We start from the raw sequence: 24,828 nt of genomic DNA, 5'->3' as shown, positions 1-24,828 counted from the left end.
TAATGGTGCTGAGCATCTTTTCTTATGCTTATATGTCATACGTGTAGCTCATTTGGTGAAGTCCCTATTCAAATCCTTTGTTCATTTTTTTATTGAGTTTCTTATTGTTCAGTTTTGAGAGTTCTTCACATATTTCCTTACAAGTCCTTTGCCAGATAGTGTCCTTTTCATTAAATTCTAAAACTAATTGCCCAAAGTTTAAGGTTTATTAAACCGAGGCCTGATCAGTAACTCTAGAATCCCTGTTGTTATTTAGACCATATGCAAGTGTTTTTAGTTTTCCTGGTGGCAAAAAGTATTATCTCTGAAGAATTTCTGGAGAATGTACTAATTACTGTGAAGTTGCATGTATTTTGTTATAATTTTAAAGCAAAATATTCACTGAGTGCCTTAATCTGCCTGTTCCTTAACCCAGAAAAATTTAGTAGACTACAAATTCATTCAAGAGTTTAAATACAATTAAAGAGGGGAGATAAAAACATAAAGCAAAAATCCGTGGAACCTGTGTGTCAAACAGAATGTGTAGGTAACAAATGTGATGAGTGGACAACATACCTGGATCACTCCCAAGTACTCCTGAACTTGTGGTTGGCCTTTCACATGGATGTGAAACCTGTCCTGGCAGATTCACCTGCTGCTGCTGCTGTTGCTGCTGCTTCTGCTGCCTGAAACATTCAAAACTAAATGAACATTAAAGAAACATTTTCCCCCAGATAAATCTGTCATGAGAAAAACTATTCACGTAGAAAATAAATTACTCCACAAATCAAAATAGTCACTGGCATGGGTACCACAAAAGAATGCAAGAGCAATCAGTCTGATACAAATTACTTAAAATTGAAGAGTGCTGTTCCTAGGAAACCTAGATATAAAAGTTTGAATTTACCTGTCAAATTAAAAGGTAGGTATTTTCACCACAAAATGACTGACCAATTGTCCAGGAAGATTCACTGGTAGCTATTCTGATGCAAATGAATGGTGGTTTACGGATCCTTAATATTATTAGAAGCCAATGAAAATAAGCACCTTGGAGAAGATAAAGCATCTCAAGTTACCATGTAAGTTAACGTGATCTTCCTTCCCATCCCAGGCTACTTCTTGTCATTCAGGTCTTAGCCTAAATATCATCTTCCCAAAGATGCCTTTCCTAACCATCCCTAACCTGGCATTCTCACTATCTCATCACTCCACTTTAATTCTCAGCATAAATTTATCACCATCTGGTAATTTGTTTGACTGACTCCCCTCTCCAGAGTGTAAGCTCATCAAGCACACAAACCTAATCTTATCTGTTTTCCCAGTGCCAAAACTGTGCCTGTCCCATGGTAGGCATTCACTCAAATATTTGATAAATGAATAAATGAAAACTACTTTTTAAGACACACTATCAAGTTTTCAGTTATATTTATTACAATAAGTTAACTTCTTCCTGTAATTTTTCAAAAGGAAAAATGTCACTAAAATCCACATTTAAAAATGTTTAAACATGACAATTATGCTGTGAACATGTGTCTTTGAACTTAGAAAATATACACTGATGTATCGAGGTATAATGGGATATTGTGTCTACAACTTATTTTTAAATGCTTCAGAAATGTCAATAATTGGGAAATCTGGGTAAAGGTTTAAGTGAATCTCTGTACTATTTCTGTTACTTTTATGTAAATTTGAAATTATTTCAAATATATATGTAAAAGTGAAAAACAAAACTTACAAATGGCTGACAATCTGAGTTAAAACCATAGCTTAAAAAATACATTAAAGAATTTTAAAAAGTCACAATTTTGAAACTACCAGCACTTTTTTTCTAGTGTCCCTCATAACCTTGTGTTTTAAATGACAGCAACAAAGGAAAGTCAACCAGTGGGAATTGCAATTTTGCACTGTTGGCTTTGAGCCAGAATCCTGATACTTGCATAGGTTTAAGACTTTCTCGTATGCCTGGCTAATGAGGCACACTGGGGTAGCATGCTTCCACTAACATACCCCAATTCTGGAATGTGGCATGAGAAAGTTACGGGGAATTCCTGGCACACCAGATATTTCTCCATGCCCTCTTTCCCCTCCACTCAAGAAAGTAAATCAGAATGCTAGGGAGTGACAGGTGAGCCAATAACTTTAGAGGGGATAACTTTTATCCTACTTCTAATTTATGAAAAAACGAGAAGTAAATCAATTGCCAACCCTGAAACAATACTGACACCTTTCAATTGTGTTTTCAGTTATTTTAGCTGGAAAGCAAAAAATTACATTTCTTAGATTCCATTACCCCCATGATTCTGGTTACAAACTAAACACTAGTAAGAGATTTGAAAAGCAGAAATGAGGCACAGTCATCTTCCGGCTGCTTTGGTTGTTTTCTGCTAGCAAGGAAATTAATGGAGATGCCAGTCCCAGAATTCTCCTTCACAGTGGTTACAGGGAGGGCCAGACTTCATGTCTAGGCAACTGCGGTGGTGGCTTCCTGATCCCAAGGTCTCAATCCCAGGATCACAGCTATGATGGTGTGATTCCCCATCCTACCAATGGGGCAGTGGTTGCAGTTCTCTGGCTCTGGCATTCTGGATGCCAGCACTAGAGCTTGCAAATTCAGCTCTTCTAACGATTTTGTAAACCCCTAATTTCTGTATTAAATACTTTTCTGCTTAAAACACCTCTAGTAATTTCTGTTTCTTAAATTGAACCCTTTTGGTAAACTATGCCATGCTACTGAAGTGGTGGCTCAAGTATTAGCTCAAGTATTAGATATTCAAAAAAATCATAGCAATCCATGGCCATTAAAACAATATTTATGTCCCTCCTTGAGAAACATGCTGTTCTTTGTATCAAAAAGAATCTGCATCATTCCAAAGCTACACCTGGGAAAAGATGCCATAGAGCTAACCCTTATCTGTGGAATACTTTACAATTTACAAAACTTTTATATACACTGCCTAATTTTAGCTCACAACTGAATTGTAGCAGGTTTTACAGGGACATAACTTATGTAGTAGTTTTGCTTGGGATTTTAATGTAAATAAAACATATTTAGAGATTACTAAAAAAAGGGTATGGCTATGAAAATATTATTTAACCAATCTTACTCATAAACAGTAAAAAAAAAAAAGATGTATTTTTAACAGTATTTTTTTGCACTAGGGAAAAACCCTATGATGTGCTTTATGCATGACTACTGCAGTTATACATATTAAATATGAAGCTTTGAATACTCCATAGTGGGAAAAAAAACTATAGAGTTGTACGAATAACAAAGTTGGTACCTGGATCAGTTTGGGGAAGGTAAGAAAAAGTTAGCTTGACAATTCCCAAAGATGGAAGAAACTAGAGAGACAAGGACTCATCTGGCCTTATTAATCAGGAATTCTAGTGAAAGCCAAATGTTATTTTCCCAGGTCTTCTCATAATCAGTTCTATAAAGACCAAGAAGTTAGTTCAACTTTTCTCAGCAACATGTGACTATGTCAAATATTCTCCAGTTTTCCCCAGGTTCCCACCAGGATCTTCAAGGGTGAAACTGATAACCATCACTGCACTTTCTCCTTCATCAACTGCCCTCTAATTAGGAAGGAGCCATACTAATAATAAAATGCTTTAAAAAGGGTGCAAGGTTGACAAAAACATCTGCTTATTAAAAAGCATTAGTTATTGTTGGCATTGTATTTGTTACAACCTACTTAGTCATTATGGAATATTATTGCTTTATCTTTTCTACTGCAAACTTCAATTTATTGGAAATTTCACATTTTTAATCCAACCCCCCTTAAAATTTTTTAAAGAGGGATTTAGTTTTATACTATCAAGATGTTTTCCTTTTCTTAGATGTACTTGTGAATTTTGTAGTTTCTCTACAAAGTATGTCTGTTTGGGCCATTTTATTCTGGCATTTATGCATAATTATACATATGACACAAGCGTAACAGAAGTATCATTTGGGACTTATCTAGAAAGCAATTTGTAAATCTATACCAAGACCTTAAAAATGTTCATGCCTTTTAACCCAATAACCTGACATCCTCAGAATAGTTAGAGAAAATGATTACAGAGATTTGAGGCACAGAGTCAGTACAAGGATTGTTTGTTGCATTATTATGATACATCCATTCATTTTATTAAATATCATGCAGCCTATTAAAACAAAGAAAATTTAATATTATGGGAAAATTGGTATAATATACCATTATGTATGTGTGTCTGTGTGACTAGAAAAAAATGTGCCAAAATATTAATGTCAGTAATTGTCTGACGGTGGGATTATGCTTTTAGTTTTACTAATATGTCTTAAAAGAAATTTTCCAGAATAAATATTAGCTTTATCTAATTAGGTAGTTTCAAATTCTTTTTAACACTGACTGGATATTTGATGATATTACAAAATTATTATATTATAATTAGGTCATGTTATTTGGCTATGTTAATAAAAAGCCCAGATATTTAAAGATGCATATTGAAATATTTACAGATTAAATGACATGGTTGAAATTTGTTACAAAATAATACAAGATGGGGATGGGAATGGAAGGGATGGGAGATGGCAGCATTAAAAAAAAAGAAAAACATTGGCTGTGTGCTAATATTTGTTGAATCTGGGCAGCAGAAAAACAGGGATTCATTATACTACCTTCTGTAATTTTGTATAAATTTCAAGTTTATCAGAATTTAAAAAGTTAATTTTAAAATTTAAAAGGCAGTGAAAAGCAGTAATAAGTACTACTGAAAATTTAAATATAATTAAATCCATTAATCTATCACTGAATAAAGACTAGAAATATCTCACATTAAGAGGATGTCAGTTGTTCAGAACTTTCCTTCATATACTTCTGAGTTGTGACTTAAAAAAAAAAGAAAATAGGAAAAAAAGGTAAATATTATCTTACATTTCATTATACCATCAAACGTAAAATGTGCGAATATTTTAGATACCACTAAAATACTGCCAATTATGATTGTAAGATGCTTCCTAATTTCAGAGACAGTGAAGTGTGAAAAAATGTGCATCTTAGAATTGATGAAATACAATAAATAATAGGCCAGATTCAATCACTGGCCTTTTGTTTTCTGACCCGGATCAGTGGATCTAAATATCTATTAGAGATCTTGTAATCTTTTTAGATGGAGTTTTATCATTAAAAAAAGAAAAAGGGAAGAAGACTTATGAATGATAGTTCTTGGAAAGGAAGATATGTTCACGGGGTGAAATTTCTATTTCAAGAGCACATATAAAGCTGGACACAAGGGTTTTAGGAATTGATGGCCCAGATCTATAGTCTGCCTCCATGTCCCTGAAGCTGACAGGCTTGCAGTGCCTCCTAAAGTGGTAAAGGAACAGAACAAGGAACCACCACCTCTATTTAGGGGTGTGCTCCCTTACCTAAAATGCTGTTTTCTCATTAGTTGACAAAGAACTTTGCAGCTTTGGCCAGGAGACCAAGAAGCACATTTGATGAAGGATCAACAGGAACTAGTCTTACCTTGCCTTAATTCCACTTTCCTTTTGATTAATGAAATTTTATAAGGTTTCCTTGATCCTATTTCATATAAATTTATCCGGTATTAGGGCAGTTTTTCCTTAAAACTGTTTCATTTCACAGTTTAAAAAAACATTTGCTGTAATTTTTAAAAACACATTGAAGTATTCATGGGGTTCAGGCAGTAACTAGTCGTTTAAAAGAAGGGAACTATAAATAAAAGAAATAGCTTAAGCCAAAGCTTTATTTACAAACAGACAAAATAGTCAAAGTAACTATTAAATATGCAATTTTAATCTTGTACCAACTACTTTACTTTTCAAAGTAGGCTTCTCTTCTCTTTCGTAGCTCTTCTGAAGTAAGATTTGTACCTGATGTCTGTGGAGTATCTTGTGATATGTTTCTAGAACTACCTAAAAAGAAAACAAAACGAAAACAACCATTTTATCAATTCAAGCAACAATACGTTTACAGTTATCTGAGCAAGCTTTTAAAAATTTCTCTTTCTTAAAAATATTCTGCTACTATTCTGTAAGTATGTGAAAGGTTTTGAAAGTCTCAGGGAAAACCTGAATGAGGAAGTTGAGAGCTAATATGTGTCCATGGCAGCTAAACCTGTGCTCATCTGTGCCATGGCAGATGCCAAGGATATAAAGCCAACAACCAACATGGGTATGAAGGGTCATTAATACCACACTCACATGCTATCATTAACTTTTTAGAAATGAATCTACATTTTCAAAGGCATAGTAATCTTAAAAGCATTATTGTTACAACAGATAGATGGTCATAAAGCAAACCCATTCTCTGTACTACTCTATCCTCAAACATCTGCATACTATAAATCCTTAAATGTGTTTCCATGTTCTCCCTTGATAATTGTACCAACTAGAGATTCTACACAAACTGTGAAATAAAGTGGTAAGAAGAGTGAATTATACAAAAATAAGTAAAATTGTAAAAGCTGTTGTCTGTTCATCACAGAACTCATCTAGCAGGGCCCTAATTTATCAATACTAGGAAGGCACACTAATTTGAGTACTTACAGATGTGCCAGGAGGCATGAGAAGCTACAGGATAAAGTACAAAGGCACATCATCATACTCATGGAATCTCAATTTTAGATACTTAAGGAATGCACTTGATGAGTAATCAAATTCACTTGAATAGATAAAAAGTAAACTTCAAAAAAACTTGACATTTTTAAGTAAGCCACTTTGGGCTACATCCCAGGCACTACCCCCCACCCACCCCGAGTCTAGATCCCTGGGGGATATGTATTCGCTCTCTTCTGCTGATTGGCTTACATCACTAAAAATAAATGGGCCCACCAAAGTAGGCTTAAGTTTTAAGTTGCATAGCCAGTAAGTGTTGGAACTTTTGTAAAACAAATTTGTACTTTCTCTTCAGGCCCTCCTTTGTGTCCTGTGGCATATACTTGTGCAACTGCTGGATTAGGTAAGGGTTAACTGACCCCCACAATGGTTAACCTCAATTTACAATTGTGTTAGTTTATTATTATAACCAAAGGAAATGACCAGAAATAAAAACGCTACTTACTAGTTCTAATGGAAGATTGTGAAAAGTGATTCATATTACAAGAAATCAAAAAGAACAGCTGATTGTATATAGCCATTGCTTCTGTACTAATTGTCAAAGAACTCTACTAACAGTAGATTAACTTCCAGGGAAACTAAGAGTAATCTGAGTCACTTCTTCAACAATATACCTTGCATACTGAGCTGAATAGCCCTGCGGATATCTGCTTCTTCATCTTCCATGTCAATTTCTTGGCGACTTAGTGCCAAAGCCCTCTGCAAATCCTCCTCATCTTCATCTAAGATTCCCGATCCATCATTTGCTTCTAAGACTCGTTCCAGGTCTGTTTTCTGGACTCTAAAGAGCATAAGCACTGATAATTACTACAAACCAGTCTTCTACTTTAGTCATGAAACAGACATTTGTAAACTAAATAATTTATCTAAGTCAAAACTTATACATTTTTTGGCATATAAGTTCTTACAAGGACTGTGCTGTAATGTGAATCTAAGTTAGTTTATTTAAGTAATTCAAAGAGTTGATTCAAGTTTGAACCAATACACTTCACTAAAATAAGCCTAAAAAAGTATTTTATTTCCTAAAAAAGTCACCAATAAAAGAATTACACATTCAACAGAAGCCTGACAATTCTTATATGAAATACTATCATATACTCTCATACTGCAGGCTTAATTTTTACCTCTGATCTTTTAGCTGAACTAATTCTTCTCCAATAAGTTTTGGTCGCTGCATCTGTTGGACCCTGATCATCTGCAGGAGTTGGTCAGCTTCACAATCTGGTAGATCACCCTTAACAACAAATATAGAGTAACCTAAAAAAATAAAGCAAAAATAAAACTAAAACAGCTAGTAAGAGATCCAAAATCTATTTAAGATATACAGAGTGGCAGCACAATATAGTGGAAAGAATACAAGCAATGGAATCCAGGGCAAGTTACTTAAAAGACTCTGAGACTGACTTTCATCTATGAAATGGGAATAGCAAATTCATAAAGTGACTATGAGAAATAAATGTAATAATGTCTGTACAGGGCCCTACTATTACAATGCTTGACGGAGTAGGCCACACAATGAATGCTAAGAGAGGCAAGTGAAAGGAGTGGGTGAGAGCAAGGGATTTGGAATCCAATTATCTGGGTTTCAATCCCAGGTCTTCCACTTTCTAGCTGTGTGGTCTCTGGTAGATTACTTTGCCTATGTCTTACTTTCTTTACCTCTGAAACAGATGACATTGATACCTTCCTCAAAGTGCTATTTTGAGGACAGAATCAGATGTGTCCAATAATGGACTATTATTTTACTATGGGCAAAATGAGCCCTCTGTGGAAACAGATGTCCCCAACTCAACATGCAGGCATGCGTGCACACACACCCTCCCTTCTAATAGAAAACAAGAGCTGGGAAGCCAATACCCAAGCTTTAGTCAAGGTGTTGAAAGTGTGGTTTATGTTCAAAAGAATTACATTGGTCCAGTGTAATTTTTTACAGATTTTATTCTAGAAAGCTAGGCTTTTCCAAGCTGGATGCTCCATTCTAAAACGCAATAGGGTGACTTGTGCTAAGTCAGTCTAATCAATTTAAGTTTTTTTCACCATAAATTTGTCTTAACCTTTAGTGCTTATTCCAGATATAAGTATTAACAGATGATGCAAAGAACGAACAAAGATCAGAAGAACTATTAACAAAAAAACCCAAACAGTGAATCATGCTAAGATTAACATTTTTCAACAGGACAAGTGAGCTCAGAGTTAAAATGGTTTAACATATTTTATGCCAGCACAATTGTTCCTAGATCCTAGAATAAAATACATCAGTTCTCCACGGTGTTCCATTAAGAGTGTCATGAAGAACAGATACTCTGCCACTTGAACAAGGCCAAGAATCAGTCCCTTGCCTACTCAAATGAGTTGGTCCTGTCTGAAGACTGGATGTACACAATGGGTGTATAGGTAGCACAGACGGTAGAAAAAGGGATCAGAGAGAATCATTCATATTACTTACAGTGCTTCCTCACAGGCCTCAAGAATCCAACTTTGATATTCCGGTTCTTGTAGAAAATCCCTTTCCTCACTAGAGTGTTACGTTATGCTAAGACAGTCATATAAGATTACACTAAATTTTTTGGCACTGACTTCATAATTATCAAGGAAACTAGCCTTTCTACATAATTTTTCAGTAGGAAAAGAACATGCTTATTAGCCCACTGAACTGCTATTCAATCCTCATGACAACTATATTTCTTATGGTGAATTAATGAATTGGTAGTCTGGTTTATACAATGGCTTCAAATTTCAAAACAACAACCTGAAGCCCCACCCTTAGCACCTTGACTAGATTTCAGGTGTTGGTTTGGAAGGGGAAAAAAGCCATTACTTAGGAGACTGCAAACAAAGCAGCATCCTCAGGGGAGGGCCAGGTGTCAATCAGAGCCCTAACTGAACAGCATCATCCAAAATCACAGCCTAGAGTTCACCACGTAAACATAAAGATTATTTTATTGCCACTGCCATAAAAACAGCATTGTTGTGCTCACATCTAATGAGCTAATTTTATCTAACTACTTGGAAAGATCAACTTAGAAAAATTTCAGTCTTTATTTACCTTCCTGTTGTAATTGCGCCAAGAAAAGTGCAAGGTATGTATCTGATATTAATTCTGGACCCGTCAATAGAGAATTCAAGTTAAACCACTGGAAAAAAAAAAAATTAAGTCCATATTTAAGTTAGTGTACATTATAGGTAATACGAAAGTTTCACATATTAAGAATGGATATAACCCATTCTAAACTTAATGTTTAAACACTGGGAACATGTTAAACAGAGATTGTTTTAAAATAACTGATTTTAAAGTAATGTGATTTTTAAAAAACTTAAAAAGAACATTGAAGTTTTCACTACTAAATGTTTCTAAAATAAAAGATTCCTTTATGCCATAAACTTCTAACCTCCCTTAAAAAAGAACAGAAACTGATAGTACTTTAAAGTATCTTTTTTGATAGCTATAATTAAATCACTTTCAAGTATTAGCCCAACACAACTTTAACCTAATCACCTCATTTCCTACCACTGACAGTTTAAGTCAAGAGGTCCCAACTGTGAGAAAGTCAGATACTGGAGAAAGAGAACTTGTAATCACCAACTCATTTAACAAAGACCACTAATGATCTTAAATTATCAATGATGTAATTAACATCATTTAGTCACTACCTTATAGAAGTCCTAGTTTAACCTCTAAGATATAAAAAGTTTCAGAAGTTACTGTCAGCATCACAACCATTTCTTTTTTATTTTGATATAGCTGATACACATTTTCCAGTCATATTTTTTCATTATAAAGGGACCTCAGACAGAAAAAAAAAGGGTCTGTAGTAAAAAATACTGTACAATTTTAAACAAAAACAAACTAGAACCAAAGATAATAAACCAGCATTTGACATCATCTGTGATTGTCAAAGATGAAAGTAGTTCAAAATATAAAAATTCATTTATGAAAAACTAAAATTTTAAAAACCTCTCAAAATAAGATATGTTTACATGCAAATCAATACAAAGGAATTTCAGATTTTAAAAATCCACTGATTACCTTATACAGAAAAAGCAAAGAATACTTGATCTTAATATTTTAAAGGTATAAATAAAACTTAGAGGTTCAAAAATCTTGCCAGTGTCCTGCCCTAGTTTTTTCCTAGAACTGATTCCCAATTGGGTCTATCTCTCCTCCAAGCCTCTACACCACACATCCTTACTCGGTCTCAGCTCCTCAGAAGAAAGTCATCAGGACTTTGAAAAATAATACTTGAAAGTGATTTAATTACAGCTATCAAGAAAGATACTTTAAAGTACTATCAGTTTCTGTTCTTTTTTTAAGGGAGATTAGCTTCATTTAAGATGAAGCTGCTTCAATGTGGCTGACTTAAAAGATGGTAGCAGGGGTTTTTTTGGTTTGTTTTTGAATTAGCTTTTATTGATTTAATTCTATGTACCCTTTCTTGACTTCATTTTCTTTTTTTATTATCTTTTCAAAGACAGCTTTGTTGAGGTATATCTGACACAATAAATTGTTCATATTTAGAAAGTTCAATTTGAAGAGTTTTAACATACATATATATCTATAAAGCCATCACCACAACCAAGATGGTGAACATAATACCCCCATCCCCCTTTGAAATCCCTCCCTCTTACTCCTCCTCGCCCTCACCATCCCCAGGCAACCAATGATCAATCTGCTTTCTTTCACTATAGATTAGCTGGCATTTTCTAGACTTTCATAGATGAAATCATATTGTATGCACTCTTTGGCTTCTTTCACTCAGCATGATTACTGTGCAATTCATCCATGTTTACCGCAAGTATCAACAGTTCATGTCTTTTTTATTGGAATAGCTAGATTCAAAATTTTAATAAAAAAAAGACTTTAAATAATGCTCCTTCAAAAATGGAATTGTGTATGCAAAGATCATTGGTAATGAATCATTTTTTAAAATAACATTTTATATACATTTCATGATCTAAAAAAGGCCTGTTTACATTAAATATCCTGGTAGTAATTCAGAGTCTAAACCAAACATGAAAATATTTTTTAAAAAAACTGTTTAAAAAACCAGGCAACACTTTCATATACTATTAAATTTCAACTGTTTTCTTTGTATTCAAGAGGGATCCATGATTAAACTAGGTTTAAAAAGGCATCAAGCAAATTCAGGTCCACTAACGTTCTCTAACGCCATGTTAATCATTCAAGCCTTTTGATTCCAGACCCTATCTAAAAAGTAACTGCTGCTCAAGACACAGTTCATGCTCTTTTTTAAAAATAGGAATTATTTTATTTAGATTTATGTATTACTTGACATTTTAGAATCATATGAATAATCTTGTTTATGCTAAAGAAAACATGACTAAAAGTTTTTATTCATGCTGGACAGTTTCAGCCTCTGTGACACAACTATGCTACATACAAAATCAACAAACAAAATAGTTAACTGACAGAACCCATTTAACACACAAAAACCCATTTTAAAAGTAACCATATTTGCACTGTCTTAAATACAGAATTTTTCTTATGATTAGGTTAAAATGTATATGGTTGTCACAAATAATTCTACAAGGAAAACTGATCTGGTCTTTCAATTTGTCACAAATAATTCTACAAGGGAAACTGATCTGGTCTTTTAAAATAACAAATGCCCAACTATTAAAATTGAAATTGTGTCACACATTACTGGTGAGTTTCCTCATCTTTAAGGCACTAATCTTACATTTTTGTTTTAAATGGAGTGCAGAATGAGAAAAAGGACAGAGAAGGAGGAGATGTGTTACCTGTTTTCCTAATTTTCTAACTGTAAACCAGTGTTCTTTATAATTGCATATAAATGATCTTTCATTTCTAGAAAAAGAAAAAAAAATACATATACACTATTAACTTGAAATAGTAAGAGTCCATCTTCATTTAGTTTGTCTACTAGCCAAGTATTACACACAATTTGCAGTAATTTAGGACTATGTTTACAGTTACGTGTCACTCATTTTTTAAAACCGCAAAACTATAAATCTTTAGCAGAAAAGCAGTGATGCCATGCTAACGTGATGGCATCACATACCATTCAAGAATCAGCTCTGTACTGCCATAGACACTGAGGTGTCATGAAGGCTCAGAGGGCAGATGTTCATGGACATCCCCAAAAAGGTGAAATAGGAAAGTCTGAGGGAATAAAACAGGAAACATCAAAACAAAAGCATTGAAAATATATTTTCTTCTTTAATAAATTATAATTTAAAAAATCAAATTTTGGGAAAAAAATGTAAGAAAAGCAAAATAAAGACTTACATAGGATCGATCATGAGCCTCTGATACTCTGGGCTGTTGAACAGGATTAGTTCTAAACCCCAAACTTTCAAGGCATTGCTTATAACCTGTTAAAAAATAGCAACTTTTCATAAGTTAAACCATTCAATTCCAAACTTAAGTAGAGTAGCCATGATATTTTTGTAAACAATTCTACTTCATAAATAAATTTCTGCAGAAGCTGTGGTTTAAAAAGTGTTGTGTACATAGCTGTATCACTAAATTCATAAATATTATACACACATACCATTAATAGAGTGCTTTTCACACTAGCTTTCCTAGAAACTACAGAGAACCACACAATTCCTACATAAAACTGCCTCAAAAATCCAGACGCATATTCTATCCAGTCTTAAGTGCTAGTCTTAAAATTTGTCCACTACATACATGTGACAATTGGGTTGCTGTGGGTGCTGCTTTGGAAAAGTTATACTCAACTCACTCCCGTAAGTCAGTAATAATGATAATTACGTCTATTAAAAGGAGGTCTCTCTCCTTGGGGATTTAAACAGAGGTTTCATAGATTCTAAATTTCTATGGTCATGGGTTTATGGTTTACAGAAAAAACAAAAGGCAAGCCTGATTATTTTGAACTCTCTGGGAAAAAGGAACTTTCTGAAAATTCATCTACCCCCAAGGTAACCAACAAAAAAGCAAATGAATCAGGAACTAGAATGGAAACAAATGAATCCAATGCTGTGAGCAAATGTGAACCAGCACCTAGAGCAGCGCTGCACAAAAAGGAACAGCAAATGCCGGGGCCTGCTCTGACCGCGGATCAACCTAGCCTTGCAGCAGCCATTACCTCTAACGACACATGATGCACAAGACGGACATGCTGGTCAATGAGGAGTCCACGAGGCTATTACAAGGGGAATGTAAACAAAGAGGTTTACAGAAACAGGTCCCTCAAGAGAGGTTCTGAAAGAACTCTCAGTACATTTCACAGGTCATCTTGTAAGAAACAGAATGAAAGGTACACAGGTAAGAGAAAAGAATCTCAAAAGTATGTATATGAGACATAAAGTGCCATTCTCGGGCGGGGCAAGATGGCAGACTGGTGAGCTGTATGTTTTAGTTACTCCTCCAGAAAAGTAGGTAGAAAGCCAGGAACTGCGTGGACTGGACACCACAGAGCAATCTGACTTTGGGCATACTTCATACAACACTCATGAAAACGTGGAACTGCTGAGATCAGAGAAATCTGTAAGTTTTTGCGGCCAGGGGACCCGCGCCCCTCCCTGCCAGGCTCAGTCCCGGGGGAGGAGGGGCTGTCAGCTCCGGGAAGGAGAAGGGAGAACTGCAGTGGCAGCTCTTATCGGAAACTCATTCTACTGATTCAAACTCCAACCATAGATAGACTGAGACCAGACACCAGAGAATCTGAGAGCAGCCAGCCCAGCAGAGACGAGACATCCATAGAAAAAAAACAACACGAAAAACTCCAAAATAAAAGCGGAGGATTTTTGGAGTTCTGGTGAACATAGAAAGGGGAAGGGCCCTGAGGCGCATATGCAAATCCCGAAGAAAAGCTGATCTCTCTGCCCTGTGGGCCTTTCCTTAATGGCCCTGGTTGCTTTGTCTCTTAGCATTTCAATAACCCTTCAGATCTCTGAGGAGGGCCCGTTTTTTTTTTTTTTTTTTTTTTTTTAATCCTTTTTTCTTTTTCTAAAACAATTACTCTAAGAAGCCCAATACAGAAAGCTTCAAAGACTTACTATTTGGGCAGGTCAAGTCAAGAGCAGAACTAGGAGAGCTCTGAGACAAAACGCAATAATCCAGTGGCTGAGAAAATTCACTAAACACCACAAATTCCCAAGAAAAGGGGGGTGTCTGCTCACAGCCATCATCCTGGTGGACAGGAAACACTCCTGCCCATCGCCAGCCCCATAGCCCAGAACTACCCCAGACAACCCAGTGTGATGGAAGTGCTTCAAATAACAGGCACACACCACAAAACTGGGCGTGGACATTAGCCTTTCCTGCAACCTCAGCTGATTGTCCCAGAGTTGGGAAGGTAGAGCAGTGTGAATTAACAAAGCCCCATTCAGCCATCATTTGAGCAGACTGGGAGCCTCCCTACACAGCCCAGCAGCCCAGAACTGCCCTGAGGGGATGGCACTCACCTGTGACATAGCACAGTCATCCCTCAACAGAGGACCCGGGGTGCACGGCCTGGAAGAGGGGCCCACTTGCAAGTCTCAGGAGCCATACGCCAATACCAAGGACTTGTGGGTCAGCGGCAGAGACAAACTGTGGCAGGACTGAACTGAAGGATTAGACTATTGCAGCAGCTTTAAAACTCTAGGACCACCAGGGAGATTTGATTGTTAGAGCCACCCCCCCCTCCCTGACTGCCCAGAAACACGCTCCATATACAGGGCAGGCAACACCAACTACACACGCAAGCTTGGTACACCAATTGGACCCCACAAGACTCACTCCCCCACTCACCAAAAAGGCTAAGCAGGGGAGAACTGGCTTGTGGAGAACAGGTGGCTCGTGGACGCCACCTGCTGGTTAGTTAGAGAAAGTGTACTCCACGAAGCTGTAGATCTGATAAATTAGAGATAAGGACTTCAATTGGTCTACAAATCCTAAAAGAACCCTATCAAGTTCCGCAAATGCCAAGAGGTCAAAAACAACAGAAAATTATGAAGCATATGAAAAAACCAGACGATATGGATAACCCAAGCCCAAGCACCCAAATCAAAAGACCAGAAGAGACACAGCACCTAGAGCAGCTGCTCAAAGAACTAAAGATGAACAATGAGACCATAGTACGGGAGATAAAGGAAATCAAGAAGACCCTAGAAGAGCATAAAGAAGACATTGCAAGACTAAATAAAAAAATGGATGATCTTATGGAAATTAAAGAAACTGTTGACCAAATTAAAAAGATTCTGGACACTCATAGTACAAGACTAGAGGAAGTTGAACAACGAATCAGTGACCTCGAAGATGACAGAATGGAAAATGAAAGCATAAAAGAAAGAATGGGGAAAAAAATTGAAAAAATTGAAATGGACCTCAGGGATATGATACATAATATGAAACGTCCAAATATAAGACTCATTGGTGTCCCAGAAGGGGAAGAAAAGGGTAAAGGTCTAGGAAGAGTATTCAAAGAAATTGTTGGGAAAACTTCCCAAATCTTCTAAACAACATAAATACACAAATCATAAATGCTCAGCGAACTCCAAATAGAATAAATCCAAATAAACCCACTCCGAGACATATACTGATCACACTATCAAACACAGAAGAGAAGGAACAAGTTCTGAAAGCAGCAAGAGAAAAGCAATTCACCACATACAAAGGAAACAGCATAAGACTAAGTAGTGACTACTCAGCAGCCACCATGGAGGCGAGAAGGCAGTGGCACAATATATTTAAAATTCTGAGTGAGAAAAATTTCCAGCCAAGAATACTTTATCCAGCAAAGCTCTCCTTCAAATTTGAGGGAGAGCTTAAATTTTTCTCAGACAAATGCTGAGAGAATTTGCTAACAAGAGACCTGCCCTACTGGAGATACTCAAGGGAGCCCTACAGACAGAGAAACAAAGAAAGGACAGAGAGACTTGGAGAAAGGTTCAGTACTAAAGAGATTCGGTATGGGTACAATAAAGGATATTAATAGAGAGAGGGGAAAAATATGACAAACATAAACCAAAGGATAAGATGGCTGATTCAAGAAATGCCTTCACGGTTATAACGTTGAATGTAAATGGATTAAACTCCCCAATTAAAAGATATAGATTCGCAGAATGGATCAAAAAAAATGAACCATCAATATGTTGCATACAAGAGACTCATCTTAGACACAGGGACACAAAGAAACTTAAAGTGAAAGGATGGAAAAAAATATTTCATGCAAGCTACAGCCAAAAGAAAGCAGGTGTAGCAATATTAATCTCAGATAAAATAGACTTCAAATGCAGGGATGTTTTGAGAGACAAAGAAGGCCACTACGTACTAATAAAAGGGGCAATTCAGCAAGAAGAAATAACAATCGTAAATGTCTATGCACCCAATCAAGGTGCCACAAAATACATGAGAGAAACACTGGCAAAACTAAAGGAAGCAATTGATGTTTCCACAATAATTGTGGGAGACTTCAACACATCACTCTCTCCTATAGATAGATCAACCAGACAGAAGACCAATAAGGAAATTGAAAACCTAAACAATCTGATAAATGAATTAGATTTAACAGACATATACAGGACATTACATCCCAAATCACCAGGATACACATACTTTTCTAGTGCTCATGGAACTTTCTCCAGAATAGATCATATGCTGGGACATAAAACAAGCCTCAATAAATTTAAAAAGATTGAAATTATTCAAAGCACATTCTCTGACCACAATGGAATACAATTAGAAGTCAATAACCATCAGAGACTTAGAAAATTCACAAATACCTGGAGGTTAAACAACACACTCCTAAACAATCAGTGGGTTAAAGAAGAAATAGCAAGAGAAATTGCTAAATATATAGAGACAAATGAAAATGAGAACACAACATACCAAAACCTATGGGATGCAGCAAAAGCAGTGCTGAGGGGGAAATTTATAGCACTAAACGCATATATTAAAAAGGAAGAAAGAGCCAAAATCAAAGAACTAATGGATCGACTGAAGAAGCTAGAAAATGAACAGCAAACCAATCCTAAACCAAGTACAAGAAAAGAAATAACAAGGATTAAAGCAGAAATAAATGACATAGAGAACAAAAAAACAACAGAGAGGATAAATATCACCAAAAGTTGGTTCTTTGAGAAGATCAACAAGATTGACAAGCCCCTAGCTAGACTGACAAAATCAAAAAGAGAGAAGACCCATATAAACAAAATAATGAATGAAAAAGGTGACATAACTGCAGATCCTGAAGAAATTAAAAAAATTATAAGAGGATACTATGAACAACTGTATGGCAACAAACTGGATAATGTAGAGGAAATGGACAATTTCCTGGAAACATATGAACAACCTAGACTGACCAGAGAAGAAATAGAAGACCTCAACCAATCCATCACAAGCAAAGAGATCCAATCAGTCATCAAAAATCTTCCCACAAATAAATGCCCAGGGCCAGATGGCTTCACAGGGGAATTGTACCAAACTTTCCAGAAAGAACTGACACCAATCTTACTCAAACTCTTTCAAAACATTGAAGAAAAGGGAACACTACCTAACTCATTTTATGAAGCTAACATCAATCTAATACCAAAACCAGGCAAAAATGCTACAAAAAAGGAAAACTACCGGCCAATCTCCCTAATGAATATAGATGCAAAAATCCTCAACAAAATACTTGCAAATCGAATCCAAAGACACATTAAAAAAATCATACAACATGACCAAGTGGGGTTCATTCCAGGCATGCAAGGATGGTTCAACATAAGAAAATCAATCAATGTATTACAACACATTAACAAGTCAAAAGGGAAAAATCAATTGATCATCTCAATAGATGCTGAAAAAGCATTTGACAAAATCCAACATCCCTTTTTGATAAAAACACTTCAAAAGGTAGGAATTGAAGGAAACTTCCTCAACATGATAAAGAGCATATATGAAAAACCCACAGCCAGCATAGTACTCAACGGTGAGAGACTGAAAGCCTTCCCTCTAAGATCAGGAACAAGACAAGGATGCCCGCTGTCACCACTGTTATTCAACATTGTGCTGGAAGTGCTAGCCAAGGCAATCCGGCAAGACAAAGAAATAAAAGGCATCCAAATTGGAAAAGAAGAAGTAAAACTGTCATTGTTTGCAGATGATATGATCTTATATCTAGAAAACCCTGAGAAATCGACGATACAGCTACTAGAGCTAATAAACAAATTTAGCAAAGTAGCGGGATACAAGGTTAATGCACATAAGTCAGTAATGTTTCTATATGCTAGAAATGAACAAACTGAAGAGGCACTCAAGAAAAAGATACCATTTTCAATAGCAACTAAAAAAATCAAGTACCTAGGAATCAACTTAACCAAAGATGTAAAAGACCTATACAAAGAAAACTACATAACTCTACTAAAAGAAATAGAAGGGGACCTTAAAAGATGGAAAAATATTCCATGTTCATGGATAGGAAGGTTACATGTCATTAAGATGTCAATTCTACCCAAACTCATCTACAGATTCAATGCAATCCCAATCAAAATTCCAACAACCTACTTTGCAGACTTGGAAAAGCTAGTTATCAAATTTATTTGGAAAGGGAAGATGCCTCGAATTGCTAAAGACACTCTAAAAAAGAAAAACGAAGTGGGAGGACTTACACTCCCTGACTTTGAAGCTTATTATAAAGCCACAGTTGCCAAAACAGCATGGTACTGGCACAAAGATAGACATATAGATCAATGGAATCGAATTGAGAATTCGGAGACAGACCCTCAGATCTATGGCCGACTGATCTTTGATAAGGCCCCCAAAGTCACAGAACTGAGTCATAATGGTCTTTTCAACAAATGGGGCTGGGAGAGTTGGATATCCATATCCAAAAGAATGAAAGAGGACCCCTACCTCACACCCTACACAAAAATTAACTCAAAATGGACCAAAGATCTCAATATAAAAGAAAGTACCATAAAACTCCTAGAAGATAATGTAGGAAAACATCTTCAAGACCTTTTATTAGGCGGCCACTTCCTAGACTTTACACCCAAAGCACAAGCAACAAAAGAGAAAATAGATAAATGGGAACTCCTCAAGCTTAGAAGTTTCTGCACCTCAAAGGAATTTCTCAAAAAGGTAAAGAGGCAGCCAACTCAATGGGAAAAAATTTTTGGAAACCATGTATCTGACAAAAGACTGATATCTTGCATATATAAAGAAATCCTACAACTCAATGACAATAGTACAGTCGGCCCTATTATAAAATGGGCAAAAGATATGAAAAGACAGTTCTCTGAAGAGGAAATACAAATGGCCAAGAAACACATGAAAAAATGTTCAGCTTCACTAGCTATTAGAGAGATGCAAATTAAGACCACAATGAGATACCATCTAACACCAGTTAGAATGGCTGCCATTAAACAAACAGGAAACTACAAACGCTGGAGGGGATGTGGAGAAATTGGAAGTCTTATTCATTGTTGGTGGGACTGTATAATGGTTCAGCCACTCTGGAAGTCAGTCTGGCAGTTCCTTAGAAAACTAGATATAGAGTTACCATTCGATCCAGCGATTGCACTTCTCGGTATATACCCGGAAGATCGGAAAGCAGTGACACGAACAGATATCTGCACGCCAATGTTCATAGCAGCATTATTCACAATTGCCAAAAGATGGAAACAACCCAAATGTCCTTCAACGGATGAGTGGATAAATAAAATGTGGTATGTACACACGATGGAATACTACGCGGCAGTAAGAAGGAACGATCTCGTGAAACATATGACAACATGGATGAACCTTGAGGACATAATGCTAAGCGAAATAAGCCAGGCACAAAAAGAGAAATATTATATGCTACCACTAATGTGAACTTTGAAAAATGTAAAACAAATGGCTTATAATGTAGAATGTAGGGGAACTAGCAATAGAGAGCAATTAAGGAAGGGGGAACAATAATCCAAGAAGAACAGATAAGCTATTTAACGTTCTGCGGATGCCCAGGAATGACTATGGTCTGTTAATTTCTGATGGATATAGTAGGAGCAAGTTCACAGAAATGTTGCTATATTAGGTAACTTTCTTGGGGTAAAGTAGGAACATGTTGGAAGTTAAGCAGTTATCTTAGGTTAGTTGTCTTTTTCTTACTCCCTTGCTATGGTCTCTTTGAAATGTTCTTTTATTGTATGTTTGTTTTCTTTTTAACTTTTTTTTCATACAGTTGATTTAAAAAAGAAGGGAAAGTTAAAAAAAAAAAAAAAAACAAGGAAAAAAAAAAGATGTAGTGCCCCCTTGAGGAGCCTGTGGAGAATGCAGGGGTATTCGCCTACCCCACCTCCATGGTTGCTAACATGACCACAGACATAGGGGACTGGTGGTTTGATGGGTTGGGCCCTCTACCACAGGTTTTACCCTTGGGAAGACAGTTGCTGCAAAGGAGAGGCTAGGCCTCCCTATGGTTGTGCCTAAGAGCCTCCTCCCGAATGCCTCTTTGTTGCTCAGATGTGGCCCTGTCTCTCTAGCTAAGCCAACTTGAAAGGTGAAATCACTGCCCTCCCCACTACGTGGGATCAGACACCCAGGGGAGTGAATCTCCCTGGCAACGTGGAATATGACTCCCGGGGAGGAATGTAGACCCTGGCATCGTGGGACTGGAGAACATCTTCTTGACCAAAAGGGGGATGTGAAAGGAAATGAAATAAGCTTCAGTGGCAGAGAGAATTCCAAAACGGAGCCGAGAGGATCACTCTGGTGGGCACTCTTACGCACACTTTAGACAACCCTTTTTAGGTTCTAAAGAATTGGGGTAGCTGGTGGTGGATACCTGAAACTATCAAACTACAACCCAGAACCCATGAATCTCGAAGACAGTTGTATAAAAATGTAGCTTATGAGGGGTGACAAGGGGATTGGGAAAGCCATAAGGACCACACTCCACTTCGTCTAGTTTATGGATGGATGAGTAGAAAAACAGGGGAAGGAAACAAACAGACAAAGGTACCCAGTGTTCTTTTTTACTTCAATTGCTCTTTTTCACTCTAATTATTATTCTTGTTATTTTTGTGTGTGTGCTAATGAAGGTGTCAGGGATTGATTTGGGTGATGAATGTACAACTATGTAATGGTACTGTGAACAATCAAAAGTACGATTTGTTTTGTATGACTGCGTGGTATATGAATATATCTCAATAAAATGAAGATTAAAAAAAAAAAAAAAAAAAAGACATAATGCTGAGCAAAATAAGCAAGGCACAAAAAGAGAGATATTGTATGTTACCACTAATGTGAATTCTGTGAAAAATGTACAATGTTTTATACTGTAGAATGTAGGGGACCTAGAGATACCAATTAGTGGAGGGGGAATGATAATCTAATAAGAACAGATAAACTATGGAGGGTAATCTCAAGGTTATGGGAATGCTCAGGAATGATTATGGTTTGTAAACTTTCTTGGATATAGTAAGATCATGTTGGAAGCAATAGAGTTATTTTAGGTTTTTTTTTTTCTCTTATTCCTTTGTTTTCTTAGGGGTTGTTAATTTTCTTGGGGTATGGTAGGAACATGTTGGAAGCAATGTAGTTATTTTAGATTATTTGTTTTTCTTACTCCTCTGTTTGGACATGGTTTATTAATTTTCTTGGGGTATGGTAGGAACATATTGGAAGCAAAATAGTTATTTTAGGTTATTTGTTTTCCTTAATCCATTGCTTTGTTTGAAATGTTGTGGGGTTTTTTTGGTTGTTGTTTGCCTGTTTGTTTTTAATTTTTTGATAAACAAAGTTAAAAAATTGAAAAAAAATCAGTAGAAAAATGGGAGTAAAAACTAAATGACAAATAGGGTGGGATGGGGGGATGGTTTGGGTATTCTCTTTTCACTTTTATTTTTTATTCTTATTCTGATTCTTTCTGATGTAAGGAAAATGTTCAGAAATAGATTGTGGTGATGAACGCACAATTATATGATCATACTGTGAACAGTTGATTGTATACCACGGATGACTGTATGGTTTGTGAATATATTTCAATAAAACTGAATTAAAAAAAAAAAAGTATGTATATGTGTGCAGATGTGGACACACACACACATACATACACATAAAATTGAAGAGGAGTTATAAGTAAAAAAAAAAAGGAAAGAAAAAAATCAAAGACCATAATAAAGGAATCCAAACCTGGTAGGCTGATTAAAATGGAAGGTAGCAAATTTTCCCAAATTTACCTAAGAGCTAGGAAGTCTGAAACATTGTGACATACTGGAATTAAGGGAACTAGCATCAAAATGCAAACTAAATAGTCCCCTCAAAAAGTAATTTTTAAAAGCCCTACTCTAAATGAAGATTCTATAAGTCTAATTTTCATATTTATCTGTAAATCTTGGTTTTCTGGACACTACCAATAATAATTCTATACTCTATAAACACAGTCTATTGGAGGAAATTCCAAAGGTTACGGCATTACAGTGACTACAAAAGGCTGTGAAGAAATACTCCGTAACAGCCATATGCTGAACTTAAACAGTGCCTGGCACATAAACAATACATAGGACATGTCTGTGTCTGCTTACCTGAATAGAGAAAAAACCACTGTCATCCATATTTCCAGAAGGCTGCTATTTAATTTTGATAGGTAGTGAGGCAGGTGGGGGCCAGGGAGAAAAGGATAAAAATTGTCATTAGTATGCATATTTAAAATCATATCTGGTGCATACCTGTTTACAAAGGCAAGAGTAGAGTTATAATTAAGAAGTCAGATTCCTAAAGGAAATTCCTAAAGGAAACCCTCATGCAAATAAAGTCAATGAAATTAGGCTACGTTTTCTGGATTCAAATTAAATGTCAAGAAGCAGAGCTATAAAAAGCAATCTAGTGAGTTTAAAATCAGTACCTGTAAAAATGTGCGGTAGTCTTCAGTAGTAACTCCTCCTTCTGCCATTCTCATCCTCTCTTCTTCATCTAGCTGATGTGCAATTGAGGATAATTCCACAGGGCTAAAATATTCCCCTTGCAATAGATTATTCAGGCAATGTTGAGCACAAAGTGAGCCTTCTTGCTAATATTTCCAAAAGAAAAAATTCAAATATGATTTGTTAAACAGATTTGTACAATACCTTCCCCTAAAGAGAAATTTAATCATTAACTTTTTAATGCAAAGTGAACCTTTTTATCTTTCAGATAAGCATGATTAACACAAGTTACATGCATTTCATATGCTAACATTTATTTTACAACTCCCCCATTAATGAAATTACAATTACTTGGCTAGAGTTGAGAATTTAAGAATGATTTACATTAAACATTATCATCTATCAAATATATCAAATCCCGTATTTGACTAAAAACAATACCTTTCATTTTCACGGCCTAAAATAAATTTATTTGGAGGGATTCCATGGAAAATGACTGATGCTAAAAGGGAATTTCAATCCCTAGAACATTCATTCTTTCAACAAGATATTCTCTACTCAATCTACAAGCCTCTCCACAGAATTTCAAGTCTCAAGAGTTGATACAGGTGACAAAAACTGTTTTTATGTTAATGAAGACTTGTAGCTATAGAGCTGAAATTCTCTTCAAGAAATTCTACAAATGAAGTATACTGCAATCAACAGAACTGTCCAAAAATGACCCCTGGAGCTCACTCCTGGATAGGCAAACAGGAGGGACTGCACCTAGACTCAGCTTCTCACAGAATTGGCTATGTCCCTACAACCCTTCTCCATTGAGGGGAATACAATTTCCCCTGGACCCAAAGGTATTCAGATGCTGCTGGGCAACTGGCTTCCTCAGACAACTGACTAAGCAGTTGGCACTCCAAATCCCCCCACCTCAAACAATGCTGCTTTCTTGTGCTTGTCCTAGAAGAAAGGAGACGCATGGGTGGGTGAGATCACTTGCCGAGAACATAACCTCAGCATGCCTTTTTTGTGGTATGATGGCAGATGGGAGAACCCTTTCTTCTCTGCTACCCCTGGCCCTCTAAGTTCCTCCTTTTCTACAATAAGGTTGATCACCTTAACCCCGACTGTGTGACACTATACAATTTGTTCTAAGCTGTGTTACACCGTTAAGTGGTGGCCACAAAGAGACCCACCATGCAAGACATATTCTTCCTGATGCATCAATTTTCTACGTACAAAATTCAGGTGTCGAAAAAGATACAGCGTATAAATGATGGATTTTGAAAGCAGCACTGAGACTGTCTGAATAGACAATAACAAGGAGCTCAGTTTATACCTCCATATTTAGGTAAGGAATATGTCATAGCCACAATGGTGAGAGAAGACTTCTTGTCTCCACCTCTTTTTCCTTCTACCTGTATTCCTACTGCTAAAGA

General features: G+C 36.3%; 1 protein-coding gene across 7 annotated transcripts in view; it reads right to left on the bottom strand.

Moving 5' to 3' along the window:
• Nucleotides 1-24,828, bottom strand: part of ATXN3 (ataxin 3) — a 44,451-nt gene that overhangs the window by 7,706 nt on the left and 11,917 nt on the right. For 2 of the 7 annotated variants that reach the window (XM_037832041.1, XM_037832038.1), the window contains exons 2-10: nt 23,380-23,544; nt 23,060-23,104; nt 12,849-12,934; nt 12,341-12,407; nt 9,627-9,714; nt 7,705-7,837; nt 7,195-7,361; nt 5,782-5,878; nt 556-665 (exon numbers count right to left, since the gene is read on the bottom strand). In XM_037832041.1, the coding sequence (XP_037687969.1) occupies nt 556-665; nt 5,782-5,878; nt 7,195-7,361; nt 7,705-7,837; nt 9,627-9,714; nt 12,341-12,407; nt 12,849-12,934; nt 23,060-23,104; nt 23,380-23,544 (958 nt within the window). The other 5 variants (XR_005216228.1, XR_005216229.1, XM_037832043.1 and 2 more) reach the window with 5 other exon arrangements.

The sequence above is a fragment of the Choloepus didactylus genome, chromosome 4, assembly GCF_015220235.1.
Source record: "Choloepus didactylus isolate mChoDid1 chromosome 4, mChoDid1.pri, whole genome shotgun sequence".
Classification (NCBI taxonomy): domain Eukaryota; kingdom Metazoa; phylum Chordata; class Mammalia; order Pilosa; family Megalonychidae; genus Choloepus; species Choloepus didactylus.
This window is presented reverse-complemented; position numbering and strand designations above follow the sequence as displayed.